This window comes from Monomorium pharaonis, chromosome 5, assembly GCF_013373865.1.
Source record: "Monomorium pharaonis isolate MP-MQ-018 chromosome 5, ASM1337386v2, whole genome shotgun sequence".
Classification (NCBI taxonomy): Eukaryota; Metazoa; Arthropoda; class Insecta; order Hymenoptera; family Formicidae; genus Monomorium; species Monomorium pharaonis.
The window spans coordinates 4,201,321-4,218,863 of record NC_050471.1 but is presented as its reverse complement, the minus strand read 5'-3'; the positions used below and the strand labels follow the sequence as shown (position 1 = coordinate 4,218,863).

The window sequence follows — 17,543 nt, the reverse complement described above, 5'->3', positions numbered from 1 at the left end:
GCAAGCCAGCGACGGAAATTTATGCGCCGTGCGGCAAACCGCAATATCACTCGAGCAGAAAATTCGCAGGTATCATCGTACACTGATGATAAGGCACGAATGTGTGGGAGAAGGGACGGGGAGGGAAGGGAGGAAAAGAAAAAAAGAAAACACGTGCGCGCGCGTGCCGGGTCAGTCACGATTAAAATATCAATGTGGCATATCGTCAATGCGGGGTATCCCGCATTCTATTTTTATTACGCTGCAATGTATTTACGGTACCCGAGAGCATTCCCGCCTGCTATAGGTTCCCATTTCTGTTACTGCCCTCCTTACGCCCGTCGCCGTTAAAGCCGCACGAACGTTACGTGCGTGTGCGTAACGAGGTAGAATTCTCGCGAACGAGCGAGCGGCTTGCTCGCTCGCTTGCTCGCTCGAAAGTAGATTCACGGATCCTCGCGTTGTAATCGCCTTAGCCGACGAGAGAGCCTGCCTTGCCTGCCTGCCTGGCTGGCTCTGCCACGGTAGATTCCTGCAGCTAGCTTGACGTTCTCTCCGTGTTTATACAGGGTGTCCCGTGGCTACGGCCGCGGCGCCTTTCTCCTACCGGACGAGTCCTCGAAACCGCGAGCTCTATGCTCTTGCGCGGAAAAAAAAAATTACAACCGGCGGAAGCTCGCGTTCCGCCTCGGTTTCAGCGCGTCGCGCGTTTCGCGCTCGAACCTCCATCGCGAGCGAGCGGTACCACCGCGCGTGCGGCAGGTCACCCCGTGTATCGGCCGTGTGGGACGTGCCGTGAGATCGAACAAGGCGCGCGGTAACGTTGTAAATGCGTTGGGCGTTACCTGCGATGCGCATTGCGTTGCATCGTCCATATGCCGATTCGCGCGCACGACCGACCGCTCGTTGAGATTTAATCGGCGAGATCCTCCGCGAGCGAGAGGCGCCTCTTTTATCGCGCGTGTAGTAAACTTATCGGCTCACGCGCGTAAACCCTTTTTTTTTCTCCTCCTTTTTTTATCACGTCGGTCGACGCGCAAGGCTTTACAACGTAACTCAACTGTTCTCCTGCGAGAAAAAGCGAGGGAGGGAGAGAGAGAAAGATTCACGAAGAGGAAATTAAACGCGAGGGCATAGCCGATGAGTTTGCTTATCTCGCGTACGCAATTTTTTTTCTCTTGGGGATTAGTTGCCGTGACACGAGGCATAGATGTTGCAAAAATCAATGAACCTTCCTCCCTCTCTTTTTCCTCAGGTTACCTTCGAAATAGCCTTGCGTAGAGGTGCATTTAGAGTTTTCGGAAAGGCGCGACGACGTTGCGAGCGTAACGTAACGCGAACGACGTTCCGAAGCGTAATGGCGCGATTATTAGGTACAGCGAAGCGTAACGATTATGCCGATGCTTGACGATACAAACAAACCGGTTGCTAGGAGAGGTAAACTTCTCAAACTAGTCAAGTCCGGAGTAAACGGGGTGAAGTTAAGTAGCGGATGATCTCCTCGGCCGAGAGAAAGCAGATCGTTGATGTTGTAATATTTAGCGCTCGTTCGCTACCGTACTTCACGTGGCTTTTTTTAAATCTCTTTCTGATTTCCGTTCCGTCAGAAATTTCGTAAGGTTGATGATGATTATGACATCGCGGTTGGCTCTATCTTCATTCTCCGAAAAGCCAGTATTACGCGTGTTTTTGAGATTAAAGAGAGGTTTAATATTTTTTTCGTTAATTTCGTGAAAGAAGTAGTAAACGAATCGTGCGTGTTAAACGTGACATAGCTGTTCTGATCTCTTCTAAATTTCGTTGTTTCGTTCGGACAATGTAACATTTCGATATTTGCGCTCAACGTCCCAAGCGGCGATTAATATTTATCGAAATTGACATAACTTGGCAACTTCGCTTAAAACGTATGCATACACGACGTATGCGACAACGTATACGTAATGCATATTTATTTATAACCGCCAGCGGACTCGTTTTCAAGCCGTTTATGAAATTACTATCGTAAAATCATTAAAATCTCGCAACGAGCAATTTACGTCGAGAGCAGAGTCGAAGCTAGTTCTATCTGCAGCCTACAGAGCGTTTCGTAAGGACTTGTGGTGAACACCGCGAACTCATTCGACGGAAAGCTCGATTTTTTTAATCAGTCACCCCAAAAGATGACAAAGTACATATTTAACGGCAGATCTCGCGGGCCATTTTGAAACGTTTAGGAGACAAACGTAGGGTCTATATTACTTATACACTAAATCATCGAGAAATCTGCAGATCGAAAAAGGCGAGGGACACCTTTTGTACATACCCCGTTCGCTCTTTCTAATCGGTCACAATATCCTCGCACTTCGTTCTATTTTTAAGCCGCGGGGATCGAGGGAAGGATGCAGCAAAGAGAAAAGAGGGAGACGAGGGAGAGACGCGGAGAGGCGCTTCGAACCCGCCGGAGAGACGACCGGCGCGGCGGCGAGCAACGACTCTCGTCGTTGGGGCCCATCGTTGGCTCAGCGGGGGGAATTAGCCGGCAGGGCTCCTCCTCGTCGCGTGTCCCTCGCCGTCTCCCGCCAAATCACGGGAGGATAGTTTTAAAATTCGCCCTCGACAATCGCCTTTGTGCTCCGGAGCCGCGCGCGCCCGCGGCCACCGGCTCGGTCGATTCCACCGGCAGACGGCTAACGGAATCGTCGCCGCCGTCTGCCTTGCATCCCGCCGCCTTTCTCGGATTCGCGAATTCTCCTCTCCTCGACAAATATGGCGGGGGAGAGAGAAAGGGAGAAAGAGAGAGAGAGAGAGAGAGAGACCCGCCGCCGTCGTCGCTCGATATTTCTCGCCGTAATACTTCCGTCTCTTCCCTCTAATTATCCTTAAGACGGTTAATCACCGTCAACGGTGAAAACGGTTTGACCTGAATCCTTCGCGGTGCTGCGCGCGCGCGCGCTCCACGAACCAGCGATTTTGATATAACAGGCGCGATCCCTGAAGGAACACTCCGGAAACTCCAAGTAAAATCCGCGAGTCGAGTGTACGCGTCGTAGACGAAATGCGTGTGCGAAGTCTCGCGGTAAACCGTATCGGATCCGAGCGAAAATCCTTCAATCGTTTCGAAAACTAAATAATAATCACGGAGAGGGACCGACGCGAATAAGGAGCCTCCTCAAAACACATCTCCATCCGCGGCGGATTGGGAACGAGAGGATTGGAACGATCGAACACGAGTTCTCAATACGTTAATGTCAATAGCGAAGTCACTCATAGGAATAAGAGGTTCGTCGTATTCCGGACACCCGGTATGAGCGAGCTGCGATCGATTGCGTTTCGCAAAGCGTCCGTCGTTGCAAAAAGAGGCGCCCGAAAAATTCAGCTTCGTCGCTTCTGCCGATTTCGAAATATCGAAGACAAATGAGCGTCGTCCGAGTGGTGTTCCTTGAAAATTCACGCGAAGAAATAATCATATTATTAATCATATCAGCGTCGATCTCGCAACGTTATTATTCACGTTATATAATCGCGTCTTTATAATCTCGACACTTTTTTTTTGCCGAAGGGTCGCTCCGCTTCTCAACAAACAAATAAGCAAACAAATGTCCATGTTCCTTTTCAGCGACAGCAGCAGGATCTGAAGAGAGAACGGCGCGTGTAAAGGCAAAGCGAAACTCGACACGACGGTGTTCCGTGTTCCGAGACTCTTCCATAGTTGTAAACCCGCGTCCTCGCGCAAGAGTCGGTGCAAGGCTTTCACCTAGGCTGGGCGGGGGACTTCCCCTACTGTCTCTGTCTCTGTCTCTCTCTCTCTCTCTCTCTCTCTCTCTCTCTCTCTCCCGCTCCGGAGAGCACCAGTTTCAGCATAATCTAGCCGAGTGACTCGGTCGGTGCCGCGGAGGAGCCTACGAGAAGCCGCCGCGTGCCTGACGTACCTACGCCTGCCCGCGAGAACGCGGGGAGTCGCCGGAGCGATGCGACGACGTGGCCGCGTAAAGTTGCCCCAGCGGTTCCCAAAGCCGTACGCGCGAAATAAAGATCTACATGTATACAGGGTGGTCCGTTTTTATTTATCCCGCGCGCGGAGTGAAATGTTTCTTTCTTTCTCGCTCGAGTCGGAAATTCCAAGATCGGGGAAGCCCCTCCTCCCCATTAGCCACTGTGCCGCGGACCGACAAGTTCGCCTTCAACGGTGATTATATTTGAATAGTGAAGTATCTCGTGTAACATAAAGAATTTTATTTGGAAATTGTTTCAAGTTTCAAATTTCAGAGAATCACAGGTGGTGTAAATACTATGGCAATTTGATTTAAAACAAAAAAAAAAAAAAACATGGCAAAAATGACTTCTTCCTTGGTCCGCGCTTGCTGTTTACTCTTAGTGGAGTTTTACTATAAAATTTTCCCCGTGGCATTATCTTGATTTCAGTCATTAACAAACCGTGTTAATTTAAGCGAATTAATTAAGACTTTGACCTTTCGAGGAAGGTTTCTGATATAAAGCTCGTATTTCAGAGTTAAGAGTTTCAGTGCTCGATAAACACCGACTTAACGATCGTGGAACGCGGGTGGGTAACGAACTGACGCGCGATCGCATTTAAATAATCACTTCCGATCGGCGACTCATATGCGCGGAGTCGACGTTTCGCGTGCGCTCTGAAATTTTTTCAGTGGCAATGCCTTTTCTGTCGCGCCTTCGAGCTCGCCGAGTCTCTGCCACGAGTCTCTATCCGAACAAGTGAGTGTGTATGTGACTGATCGATTTTCACCGACGTAATTTCCACCGGCGCCAAATGTGTGTAGATCGCAACACGTCGCTGCTGAAGGAGAGGACGGCTAAAACCGATTCCCATATACGCAACCTTACCCGTTAAATTATACCTTTCGAGCTGACGCTGCACCTTGAATTGTTACGAGGAGCGACCGCAGCTATGTCAAGGGTATCGACCGAACCAATGCGGACCCAACGATGGGAAATTTCACCTTGATTAATCATCCGATATGAGATTAAAGGTTTCGTTAAATAACCGCGCGACGCGCGTCTCTCGCATGGCGATTCGTTCTCCGAGCGAGTTCGTTTCGGGTTTGCCAATGCGAAAGTTATTTGCTTTCGGCTCGGTTTCAATGACACGTTTCACCCGTTCATGTAAATTCGTCGCGACGATCAATATTTACGAATATTGAAACTAAAACATTCTATTTGGAAAACATAATTTTTTATTTCAACAAATTCCGCTTCATCGACGAGCCTCCGGGTTTCGGCGTGCTATATGGATTGGCGATTAACTTTTCAATTGAAACTTTTGCCCATGTTCATTAATCGACTACCACTCTGTTATCTGTGTCGTATCTCTATTGTTACTCTAATTAATCCGATTAGAATCGCGCGCGCGATTGACGCGCGTTTCTGTGTGGCGCCGTCGTCTCTGAAACATTGAGTATCACTATATGAGAGAATATTCTTTACGTGCCACACCGTTCAAGTTTTACCGCGAATACAACGAGACCGTAAACATAAAAAATAAATAATAATAAAAAAACTCACTGCCACGAGCGATTTCTTCGCGACGTTTGCGCGCGAGAAAAAGAGAGACTCGTAAGTCGTGTTTATCTGCATCAATGGTGTTACACGTCGTTTTAATTAGGCTCAATCGTTACACACGTTTCATATCGTCGGGAACAATTCTTGACACCAGCTTCCGTCACTCCAGAAAGGTCACATAATAGTCCCCCGAAATTCTATGGGACAAAGAATCGCGGACTCTTTAGTAATTAAGAGTTAATAAAGCGTTAATAGTAACGTTTACGTACATTTTATCGCACTCTTCTCTATCGTAATATGTTTCTTTTTCATTCGCAAGAATGAAAACCGCTGGAAAATACTCAAAAAATAAAAATAAATAAAAACGGAAAAGTAACTGCGAACCGCGACATTTGGATATTTCGTTTTCAGTCTCTATTCAATGCTAATGAGTTCTAAAGCAACTCTAAAAATCGTCGACTAATTATGCCGGGGATATGCAGAAATGTGACTTTGTCACTCGATGTGTAAATCGATGACACTCGTGTGTAAATATTAATTAGACGAGTGTGCACGTACGGCCGTACATTCCACGAATCATCCACGTGAATTAATTTGTTCGAGAAAACGAAAACGTGAACTTTTTGTTTTTGTTGCTGCCTTCGGTCCTCGATACGAGAGAGAGAGAGAGACGATCAAAAATAAAATTTTACGAGACCGAAAGGCTGTTTACACGATTATACTAATGTATACAATTCATCCGTCAACACATACTTCGCGTATAACGCGCTTCTCTCCCTTTATCCGTGTAATTATACGGGTCATTAGTTACGACTGGCGTCTAATTAAATTGTGTTAATTCGCGCGCATATATTCGCGCGGTATAAAGAAAATAATTGGGATGTCAATAACCGGTGTTGCGCTACCATTGCGAACATCAAACAGCTTTGCTACACATTTTGCAATAAATTTCCGCGCATACGTGTACGTCGCGTTTACATATGTATATAATCGAATAAAATACACCCGCCGCCTCGAGCCGAATTAGCTCGCGGCGCGGTTTTCATAAAGCTCCAAAAGCCCGCCGCTTTGTCGGGGTTCAACGGGAACGCGCGCGCACGGCCGGTTTAAAGTGCAACCGGCGATCTCTGTCACGGTCTTTTTCGTTGTAAAAAATGTCCGTGTCACGAACGCGAGTTTCGCGAATATGAAATACCGCGAGCGAACGTGCAACGTATTTTTTTTTTATCTCCCTTTCCGGAAAATTTACGGATCATTGCGCGGAGCGAGGGGCTCGCGCCGTTTTCGAGGCATAGTAAATCGCCAGTAAAAGGGCACGTGTGTGGGAAGTGTCGCCAATGACACGCGAGAAGACTCGAGGAGAGCTGGTTTCTTCGTCGTCGCGGTTAATCTCGTTAAACGTTCTCAGCTAGCGACTCGTTTTATCGCGCTACGAAAATAATCGGCGGACACAGACGCGTGCGTCTCCGCACGATTCAATTCCCGTGACAAACAACGAATTCTCCAGATTGCTCGAATGTGCGAAAAGCACGTTTCCCCACGTGTTTCGCAATTCTTCGTCCGAAGCTGAATAAAAAAAAAAAAAAAAAATTGTTGGCGCTTTCAAAAATGTGCTGCATTGCAGGCATTAAAAATTGCACGAGTAATTCCGACTGCGTGGTGATTTTATAATATACAAGGTTCCTATTATTTCGTGTTCGTTGCACAAAATTTGTATTCGGGTAGCTCTTAGAAAATGATCGATAATTGTTCCCGCAGATAACCTTCACACATACAGGTATTATTTATCATTTAAAAATTTCTCCTTTCTTTGCTTCTGCTTTTATTTTACTTCTGGCCTGGTTTCTCGGTTTTTCCCACGTTAATATTTTCGTCTTCACAGATATCGATGTAACTTTTCAGTCTGATTTCTGTCCCGTTTCTCTTATCGTTATGTATTTCTAACAGCTCGCACTAAAAAAATTACATTCGTTTCTGTTGCGGTTAAGCATTTCGTATATTCGCGTCTTATTTATTCATACACCATTGAATACGTCCACTGTTTCGCGCGCACGCGGATATGCATTCTTTACGTGAATTACGATCTATAAATACTAAACGGATTAAAGAGAGAGAGAGAGAGAGAAAACTGAACGTGACGTCTGCGACGAGAAAGGAAAAGGTTACTCGGTTGTTATCCGGTTATTTTGGGCGTACCTTCTCAGACCGGTCGTCTGTTTTGACAACTATCTCGCTTTGACGAGAGATGTACGTGAGACTTTCCTAGTTTTGAAATCTGTAAAATCTCCGCGCGCGACCCTTCCGCGTGAGGTCTATAATCTGTGCGTTTTAAACGAAAGGGGTCTCGAGTGGGTCTCGCGATCGTATGTAAACCATGATGAAGACACCGAAGAGACTCTCCGGACGAACGAAAGGTGCCGTCGTCTGTCGTCCGCTCGCAGTGATGTTTAGCCGTACTCTGTGTGGGAAGAAACGCGAGATGCAACGCGAGCAACAGAAAAAAAAGGCATTCGCCTCGCCGTTCGCAGTCTGCGTCGAGAGAGAGAGAGGGAGAGAGAAAGAGAGAGAGAAAGAGGTGCGTGCGGGGCGCGTGTATGCGTGAGTCGCATGCACGTTCACTCGCATGCACGTACGCACGCGCCCGAAATAAGCGAGAAAGAGAGAAATAACGCGTGAAACAGAAGGGGGGAAGGAGAAACCGCGAAGAGCTTCTTCTCTCTCGCTCTCACGTACAGGCAGGCAGGCAAGCAACGGGCAGGCAGACAGGTAGGTAGGTAGGTAGGTAGGTAGATGAACGCGTAACAGCCAATCTCGTATGCGCTCGCGATTCCGCTTGTCTTTGTGTCTGCGGACGCCGAAAACGAATACGCGGCTGCATACAGTGACGAGGCGAAGCTTCGTAAAATCGCCTGACACAGTTTTCATTCGAAGGCGGCCGGCGCGACGCGACGCGACGCGAGACGCCGCACGTTGTTGCCTCCCTCGCGACAAGTCGCCGAGGCGAAAGGAATGTTACGCGCGTGTGAGAAAGAGAGGGAGGGGGGAAGAGAGAGAGAGAGAGAAAGAAAAGAGAAAGATCTCCGCTATCCGTTCTCGCGCCGCCGCTGCCGACGTTTCCTCCTCCTCCTTCTCGCGCGCTTGCGAAAAAGCGTCCGCAAGGGAGGCGGGAACGTCGGTGGCGGCGGAGCGATTTCCTCGCGGAATTTTCGCGGCTCTCTGGAAAGACCCGCGACCGATACCAAGAATCGAATATTTCTCGCTGTGCGCTCGAAGAGCACGGCGATATTACGAGGACGAGAGAGAGAGAGACAGAGAGAGGGGGGGGGGGGGCAGAAAGAGACTACGGGACACGGCGTGCCTGCCTATGTTCTCGCCCTCTCTCCGCTCTCCTCTGGCGGTCACTTCACTTCCCCTCCTCGCACCTCCCACTCGTTACTCTTTCTCTCTCTCTCTCTCTCTCTCGCTCTATCTCCTCTCTTTCTCGCTCGCTCGCACGCACGCACGCACGTTCGCTCGTTCGACTCTCTTTTTCCCCGTCTCGTACAACGTACCGTAAGACTTCGCGTCTGACGTGAATCAGGCGTGACATTGGCTCGACACAACAAAACTTCAAATCTCACTGACGTACGCGCGCACGTACGTGTGCGAACACATACATACGCGTACGCACGCATGCACGTACGTACGTACGTACGGGGCCGCCGCGAGGACGGGCGGCGGGGAAGGGGGAAGGACTCTGGCGAGATACAAAACACCAGCCAGCACGAGAGCGATGGCAACGATGGCGATGACGATGATGATGACGACGTCGACGTTGACATTGACGTCGCCAACGGCGAACGAGTATGCGAGATACTCGACCGCGGCGACGTCGCCGTGAATATAGGTTAACGTTCGGGGCGCGACGGTGGTCGCCGTACGCTCTCACTCCATCTCTCTCTTTCTCTCTCGCTCACTCATTCGCTCGGCCGTTCGTACCCGCGTCGTCGCGACGTGTGACGTACGGGATGCCGGATGACGGCAACGGCGGCGGCGACAACGACGACGACAACGACGACGATGACGGCGGCGGCGGCCACCTTGGAGGAGCCCCGCGCACCCGTTCTCCAGCGATTGTCTCCGCGTTCGCCGAGATTCGCCGCGCGGATATTCGCGACATCGAATCCGGAAACGATCGCGGCACATCGGGATGGAAGGTGAGGATAGGGTGTTCGGGATCGCGGGTACGTGCGCGCGCGCGCGCGTGTATACGCGGACGATCGTCTACTCACCAGTGCGAAGAAATTCGTGTGGCAGTCCTCCAGGCTGGCGCCGTTGGTTTGATGCGACGGATGCGTCATGGCTTCTCCATCGTACGCCGTGCACTCATTTAGTCTAACACTCCGTACGACAGCTCCGCCGACGACTCTTATCCCGCTCGCACGAGGATAATCCGCGCGACCACGGGCGGGCAAACACCGCGGCTTTATTCACTCGACCCGTAACATTTAGGAGGGTTTTCACTTCTCAATGGCGACCGTAAAATGGCGGCGGGCGGCGATGGGAAACAACAAGCGCAGCCGCCGGGTGCGCCCCCTAACGCTCACTGCCGCAGTCCTAGTTGCCGTCGACGGCTACCGTCGCCGCTGGTGTTGCCGCTGCTGTCGCCGCTGCTGCTGCTGCTGCTGCTGTTACCACCACCATCACCACTACTACCACCACCGTCACCACTACTACCACCAGTGCTGCTGCCGCTGCTGCTATTGACACCGCGACGGCGACGACGACGACGACAACGCGTTGCGTGGAAAAGATGGCGGCGCTCATCAGGCATGGCTCGCTCGCCACCGCGTTTAAGAGTACATCGGCTATCCTCGCCACCGGCACGGTCAGTGAATCACTATTAAATCCCGGTCACACGTACACACACGCACACGCAGACCCATCCGCCGCCGTCGCCGCGGCGTCCCGCACTCGCGCGTCGTTTCGCACGCACGTCGTAGCTCTCACACCCGCGTCACTAACGACATCGTCATTTTTCTCCTCTTCTTCTCTTTCCGCAGGTGATCACAGGCACGCGTCACGTTATCGCCCGGCACAAGAGCCAACGGAGAAAGGGAGCGAAGCCGGCCGCCGCGAAGAAGGAGGTGGTGGCGCGGATCGGCTCCGCCGGGGAATCGCTCGCCGCCCGCGGGTAAGCCCGCGGTTCCGCGTCCTCCCGGACGGCACACGTCGTATAACGCAGCTTCGCGTCGCGCAGTCGTATGGTGAAATTCTCGTTACGTCGCGGCGCTGCCTGACTAACGGTGGTCGCACCGCGCGGCCATATTAACCGTTCCTACCACCACTCCCCCGCGCCTCGGCCAATCGCCCGGCGAATCTGACAGGTCCTCGGAGCCGTGCGTCCTCGCTCCCCTCCCCCGCCTCCCCCACCCCTCTCTCCTCTTCGACGCTCCGCTCCGACGTTTAACTCCGACCTACGCGCCAATCTTTTAAAGTCGCGGCGTACACACACACAAAAAAAAGAGTGAGAATACGCAGGAGAATTTGCAATCGCGACTAGATCGACTCGACTGTTATTGTTTGCGTCTTCACGCTCGTGTTTCTTTCTAGCCACACTATTTTTTGTGCTCGCGTCTTTTTCGCGTGACTTTTTCTCTTCCGGGTACTGGAACGTACGTCGATCGGGAATCGGTGTGCGCGGATTTCTGCGGATCGTCGCGAGCTTTTTCAAAAGCGGTAGAAGAGAGGTGAGCGGGCAGCGCGGCGGCGGTAGAAGGATGGGCGGGCCGGGAAGAGAATATCTAGATTTAAGTACTTCTACGCGAAACGTCGCGACCGGAGCGGAGGGAAACGAGGGATGGTGGGACGGTATGGGATTCCGGTTCGGAGCCGTCGAGATTCGAGTTCGTCGACTCCGGGAACTCTCGCGGCGTATTCCCGCGTGGATGCGATCGCGGGAAATGCATGCTCCCGTTCGAATCCTTTCCTTCTCGCGATTAACGGACGGATTAATTCGACGGAGCGACTTTTCCGGCCAGTGCGTAGCGATCGTCCGCGAGATCGATTCCCCAAAAAGTCGATTTGCTCGATCGGGAGAGAGGAAGAGAGGCGCGATCTCTCGCGATCGGCGCTGCGCGACGCCTACGACACACCGGGAGATTGATTATTGATTATTGTTTACGAAAGCGAGCCGCCGCCGCCGCCGCGTCGTTTCGTTTCGCGAGTTTCGACATGGGGGCACCCGGACGCGCCGATGTTCAGCGCCGTCCAATGAGAGGGCGGGTGGGAGGGGGCGCGTGCATGCGATGGCAGCACCGTACGGTCAGCGGGCATCGATCTCCTCCGATCCCTTCCGCCGCACCACCTCACAGGGCCCATTGTCCTTTCCTCTCACGCGTCACAACGAATTTCATCGCGCGAAAGAGCGAGAAAGAGAGAGAAAGAGGGAGGGAAGGAGAGAGCGCGAGCGATCTTTCCTGGATTGCGAAAAGTTCGGCGCGAGGAATACCGTCGAATCAACGAAACCGCTCGTGATGTTGATCTAAAAAAATAAATAAAAAATCTCTCTCTGTTTCCTTCCAATCTCTCCCTTCCCTTCTCGTGATTTTTATTTCAACAGGTTCCGAAGAGAAAAAGCGAGAGAATTACATTGCTTTAAACCGCCGCTCGGGAGTGGTTTCACGCCGAGAAAGATTAATTAGATTTAGTTTAAGCGCGATCGACGTGAGGATTGCGGATATCCTGCTTTCAGATTCCTGAGGCCGCAAAAGTCTTACGAGCCGCCGGAGAATTCGGCCGTGAGGATCGACGCGATCTGCGCGAGTCAAGCCGTCTCTACGGACGACGACACGAGGCTCGAGGATCCCTTGCTCCGCTTCAAGCTGTTCGTCGCCTGCGAGGAGGAGTTCAAGCATTCCATCCCGAACTCGCTGCTTTACACCATCGAAACTGTCGGTTAGCGAAAGGAAAAAAAAAAGTTTTGCCCTCCCTGTCAGGCGTCGAGGTTCGTTATAATGTGTCGATCAAGAGAGAGAAAAAAAAGAAAAGATTCCCTTGGCAATATCGAGGCGAAATTGTCGAACTTCGATATTGGAACTTTTTATTTATTTATTTGAACATCCATCTTTTTTCCAATCTCCTTTTCAAGAAATTTGGGGTCTTCCAACTTGTTGCCTTTTAAACGCGAGATTCTCGGGATGAGAAACGACGAACCTCCGACGACCGCCTGACACGCGCTAAATCGATCAATTGACAATTTGAATAAGTATATGAATCTCGTGTGCGTAGGGGAACTGAAGCGGTTTTATTCGACACCGGTGGACAGCACGACGCCGTACGAAGCGCTGGGTAGAATAGATTTGCCCAAGAATTTGCACATCCAGCAGAATTATCATCGATTCCATCCGGGTGAGGAGACCGCGATAATTTACGCAACCGCCGACTGTTTTTACAACGGCGCGATAATTTTCCCTTCTTTTTCTCCCCCTCAGACACCGACACGATGTTCAACGGCAAAACGGCGTTCCCGAAGAGCTCCACCCTCGTCACCGGTCTGAAGTACAAAAAGAAATATCCCGGACACAAGCAAGAGAATCCGTGGCTGGACGAGATGATGAAGATCTAAGTGACCATCGTTGTAGATATTATGAAAACAATTGCGAAAGTTGTATAAAGATACAACAGATAAACAATAAATTTTGTTAAACAATAAATTACCCTCGTTGAGAACGTTTCAACGCCGATAACCACCCTCCTTGAGAACGTTTTAACAAAGATATCGTAATCTGCCGCGATTAATCCAGTCCACTTTCACCAATGTAAATGAACTCTGATCTCGGTTTAACTTATTTTTTCTCTTTTTCTATCTCTTAGAACTAAAAAGATAAAAGAAGTTAATTGAACCCAGATCAGAGTTAATTCGCATCGATAGAAAATGAACATTTCTGCTTGAATAAATCAACATTATTTTTTTTATGGAAAAAAATTTTCATGGAAGACGAGGCGCGAATTCGTTGGGCGACGTTCGATACCGCGTGAAATGCCGAGGGAGGAGGAGGAGGAAGAGGAGGAGGAGGCCAAGTACGTGATCGCGTAACCACGGATGCGAGCCGTAGCCTCTCCCCCGATCGACCCATCGGTCACGCGTAGCAACGTGCCGATGTGCCGTATCGAGGCAGGTAACGAACGACTCGTTTGCGCGCAAAGTGCCGGAATTAGATCGTCACAGTGGTGGCTGATGGATCGCGATGCCCGGGCTCGCGAGCGCGACTGGTCTCCTGTCCGCGCGGATTCGACCGATTCGCAGGCCGAAGCCCAAGGTGAGAAAAAAAGTGAAGGAAGAAGAAGCTATATTAGCGCGACGGCGGCGAGCACGTGCCTGCCCTGTTCTCTCTCTCTCTCTCTCTCTCTCTCTCTCTCTCTTTTCTTTGCGTCAGTCCGTCCCTTTATTTATTCAAAGATCACGTGTATATATATATATGTATCTACGTAGAGCGTGGAATTATCGGGCTGTACCCGAGCGGCACCGTTCGCCCTTCGACCGTTTGCCGGCCTCTTTAATCCTTATCCTTATGGCTGCTCGGTCCTGTGCAACCATCCGGCGGACTGCGAGGCCAAGGAGGTGGTGCGACGCGCTAAGGACACATGGGTAAACGATTCATTCGCCGTCGTACGTAGCGAGAAAGGGAGCGGAGGAAAGGGTGTATGATAACACCGTGAAAAATATATGTAAAGTTAATTTGTCAATTCAAACGTGTATAAATTTTATCCTTGCTCAAGTTTTTATTATACATATATTTTTTATGAATAAAATCTAGCGATACAAAATATCTCGTTTACATTGTATTAATATCATAGTAATAATTAATAGAGTTATCGGGCCAAGCATTGTACAACTCGAGAGAAAAAGGAAACTCGATCAATTGTTTACATCATCTCCCCGCGTCTCGCTTATCGCGCGCCTCGCGCCATGCGACATCCGCGCATTATTGTTTTTTTTTTTTTCACGATGCACTTTTTACCAGGCGACCGAGGGAAAGGCTCTTTTGCTGCCGGAGGAAATGGAGATGATACGGACGAGTCTGCTGGCGCAGGTGGGCGCAGGCGGAGGCGGCGGCGAGCTGACCGCGGCTGGAAATGTCGGAGGTGGCGGTGACGGCGGCTGCGATGGTTACAATGCCGAGATGACCGCTTCGGCGGTGCCCGAGGAGCTCTTCCGGAAATACACGGAAACTGATTCGCGACCTTTGACCCCGGCGCCCACGCTCGCCAGCGGACCGACAACGTTAACTGGCCGCGCGGCCCAGGAAGACTTGCCGGCGACCTGCAATCCGCGCGAGCGCACCACCCTGGTTCTGGATCTCCGAGCGAGCTCGCGGAACCAGCAGGTGGTCGGTGTCAAATGCATAATCCCGCTTTGACGATTTCATTTTTCTTTCGGTTCTCGTTGTAGACGGATTGATCCGTGCCCATTGAGATAAATTTCCTCGTCAAAGAATATTAAGAAACGATAAAGAATAGTAATTGCAAAAATGATAGCTAGAATAATATAGGATAATTCTACTAGACAAAAGCACTATTAACGAAATAACGTATATCTGTCAAAAAAGTAAAATTCTTATAATGTAAAGGATACACAGAAGAAAATTTTAATCCTGTAATTTATGCGACAGCATATAAGAATAGTGAAGATAATTAGAAATGAATTAGTTTTGTAAATAATAGAGGGTCGCGAGGAGATAATCCGCGAATGGATACTGTAATACTGGAGGAAAATGCTTAAACGTTTCTACATATGGGAGCAGCGATCGAGCCGAGAGCGGCTCTCGTTCTCCTCTATTCGAAACGTCTGTTCCGCGAAGATGTTATCGGCGGTTCGATCGGGTTTCAGGAAAACGAGACCTTTAGCTGGCACGCTCTTACGCTCGAACTGCCGCCGACGCCCCGAAAAAGCGAGGTATTTGTCGGCAAGCCGGTCTCGCGACCGCAACATTCGTTAGCGGCACCTGTGCGGGCTGGTCCCCCGTCACCTTCCTCGCCCATCGTTGAAAAATGCGAAAAGGTATGTCTATTACCTCTCTCTAGAGGCAACTAGGTGTGCGTGCCTTTTTTTCATTTGAGACTCTTCGTTGTTTGAAAAATGACACTACTGTCTTGCTTATTGGTGAAAGAGTTCGTCCCGGAACGCAGAGGAAATGGAGGAGGAAGAGGAGGAGGAGGAGGCCGACAGCGGCAGCGAGCAGCAACCAGCAATTACACGAAGACGGGGAAAGCGATTGCGTAAAAGAAAGTGTAGGAGGGGCTCGACTTACGGCCAACAAACGGAAGTTCGCGATCCGCTCGAGCCTACGATAACGCAGGTCTCGCAGATCGGAGACGGATCTCGACGATCGTCGTCAGTATCCACAAAAGATTATGCATCTGCATGCAGTTGTCCCGTCTATTTATTTACACACTAGAGAAATAGAGAGGAGTATCGACTGAGGATGGAAAGAAAAATGTTTAACTACTCGAAATAGATTTCAATCGAAATTGTCCTTAAAACACAATAAATGTATAAAGACTTCGATAAAACTATAATAATAATAATAATAATATAAATCTAGGAAATAATTAAATAATTCCAATTGAAATCTATTTCGAAAATTTCCATATTATAATCTCTTTAATGAACTGTAATAGGCTTCACGTAAACCCCGGCGAGGTCGATGGCTCGACGTCTCCCAAGAGAACGTCCGCGCAGATGACGAGTCACACGATGCCTCCGAGTTTCCTCGAGCCGGAAGTCTTGAAGCACTTGTGTCGAGAGCTGGATCGTGACAAGGTGGAGGCGGAATTCTCAATCAAGGTGAAGAGACAGATCTAAATTCGATTAGTAAGAAAAAAATATCTTTTCTAAAAGTAATTCATTTTCCCTTTTTTTTTTTTAGAGACGAATCGCCTTAGAGGAGGCATTACGAGTGAAAGGCGACGCATACTCGACTCTGCGCGGATCTCGTCAAACCAGTGCCGGCCTATCGGCGGAAAACGCTCCCCGGATATTCTCGCGTCAAGCGGCGCGCTTTGAACTACTCGACAGTCATAGTCTTTGTGGTATGTCGTTACGTTTTACGAATCCGCGGATACTTCAAGTTATGCTTCTATTAAACAAGTAAAAAGTATTAAACAGGACATTCCTGTTATTTCTTTAAGCTTTTGTATTTTAGAACTTATAATACATTACACCGTATATTTTTTTTATCTACTTTATCTCATCGATTGGAATTCATTTATAAGCGATGTAATATCATTGTAGGATTAACACCGCTTCAGTACCTCAGCAAACATGCGTACGTCACGTCGGGAAGGAAACTGATATTCGGTCGGATATTTAATAAATTTAATGAGGAGGCATTGCACAGCGCGCGACGCATTTCACCGAGCGATGTCGAGGAGGCTCTTCGGGAAGTGATCGGGAAGGCATTGACGGATGAACAGCGATCTTATATGAAGTCTGTGATAGGGGACATAACGCAGCCGCTAGGGTTTAGGGAGTGGTGCGGACTGTGCGCCGTCGTCGAAAGACTGCTGTGTCCTCTGCCGTCGAGGGAGAGCGATCCGCCAACGTGGCTCGAGAGAACGGACTTCGAGGCTCTGGAACGAAGACTCAAGTCAGCCGGTTCGGTGGACTTCACGCTGGCGTCGTTGCTGAAGGAGATTCGTGATAGATAAAATATAACGTGTTTCTTATTATACATACTCTTTTTTTTATCACAGTGATCACTAGTTATAATGTTCGTATCGTGTAAATCTTACGATGAGTTTAATATTTTATAATTATTTGATGTAACCCTAGAAAATAAAACCTTTTTTTTCACGTTCTACAAACGATCCCTATGCGTATATATATATATATGTATATATTTTGACAAAAAGTGCGCAGCGGATATGAGTAGTAATTGGATACTTCAAGCAAACACGCGTACATGAGTATTAATTCATTTATAAATCACGAATGAAATTACTACTTGCTGTTTGATTAATAAACGTGATTACCAAAATAAAATGTACCATTCATAAACGTAGCAAAC

The 17,543-nt window shown here is 49.4% G+C and overlaps 3 protein-coding genes across 7 annotated transcripts in view; 2 read left to right on the top strand and 1 right to left on the bottom strand.

The window, feature by feature from the left end:
• Positions 1–9,848, bottom strand: part of LOC105836338 (mediator of RNA polymerase II transcription subunit 13) — a 29,961-nt gene extending 20,113 nt beyond the window's left edge. For all 4 annotated transcript variants that reach the window (XM_012680302.3, XM_028193434.2, XM_012680304.3 and 1 more), the window contains exon 1: positions 9,765–9,848. In XM_012680302.3, coding sequence (XP_012535756.1) covers positions 9,765–9,833 — 69 coding nt within the window. In that variant the 5' untranslated portion in view covers positions 9,834–9,848. The remainder of the gene's footprint in view (positions 1–9,764) is intronic.
• Positions 9,849–10,224: 376 nt separating this feature from the next.
• Positions 10,225–13,187, top strand: LOC105832642 (39S ribosomal protein L50, mitochondrial). 2 transcript variants are annotated; one of them, XM_036287106.1, is made up of 5 exons: positions 10,225–10,360; positions 10,536–10,666; positions 12,227–12,429; positions 12,763–12,882; positions 12,966–13,187. In XM_036287106.1, exons 1-5 carry the CDS (start codon positions 10,286–10,288, stop codon positions 13,097–13,099), a joined length of 663 nt encoding a protein of 220 aa, XP_036142999.1. In that variant the 5' UTR covers positions 10,225–10,285; the 3' UTR covers positions 13,100–13,187. The 2 variants fall into 2 exon arrangements, with proteins under 2 accessions (XP_036142999.1, XP_036142998.1); XM_036287105.1 differs by having other exon boundaries at positions 10,265–10,666; positions 12,227–12,425.
• Positions 13,188–13,335: 148 nt separating this feature from the next.
• On the top strand, positions 13,336–17,507 carry LOC105832641. The gene is made up of 8 exons (XM_012673772.3): positions 13,336–13,793; positions 13,967–14,122; positions 14,499–14,864; positions 15,365–15,535; positions 15,645–15,868; positions 16,156–16,321; positions 16,404–16,566; positions 16,769–17,507. The coding sequence occupies exons 1-8, from the start codon at positions 13,722–13,724 to the stop codon at positions 17,182–17,184; spliced, it is 1,734 nt and encodes a 577-aa protein (XP_012529226.1). The 5' UTR covers positions 13,336–13,721; the 3' UTR covers positions 17,185–17,507.
• The last annotated feature ends 36 nt before the right edge of the window (positions 17,508–17,543 follow it).

Coding starts and splice junctions, on each gene's coding strand:
- LOC105832642 (XM_036287105.1), top strand. CDS start 10,286: ATGGCGGCGCTCATCAGGCATGGCTCGCTCGCCACCGCGTTTAAGAGT. Junction 10,667..12,226: donor GAATCGCTCGCCGCCCGCGG/GTAAGCCCGCGG, acceptor TCCTGCTTTCAG/ATTCCTGAGGCCGCAAAAGT. Junction 12,426..12,762: donor TGCTTTACACCATCGAAACT/GTCGGTTAGCGA, acceptor TCGTGTGCGTAG/GGGAACTGAAGCGGTTTTAT.
- LOC105832641 (XM_012673772.3), top strand. CDS start 13,722: ATGCCCGGGCTCGCGAGCGCGACTGGTCTCCTGTCCGCGCGGATTCGA. Junction 14,123..14,498: donor GACGCGCTAAGGACACATGG/GTAAACGATTCA, acceptor ACTTTTTACCAG/GCGACCGAGGGAAAGGCTCT. Junction 14,865..15,364: donor GCTCGCGGAACCAGCAGGTG/GTCGGTGTCAAA, acceptor ATCGGGTTTCAG/GAAAACGAGACCTTTAGCTG.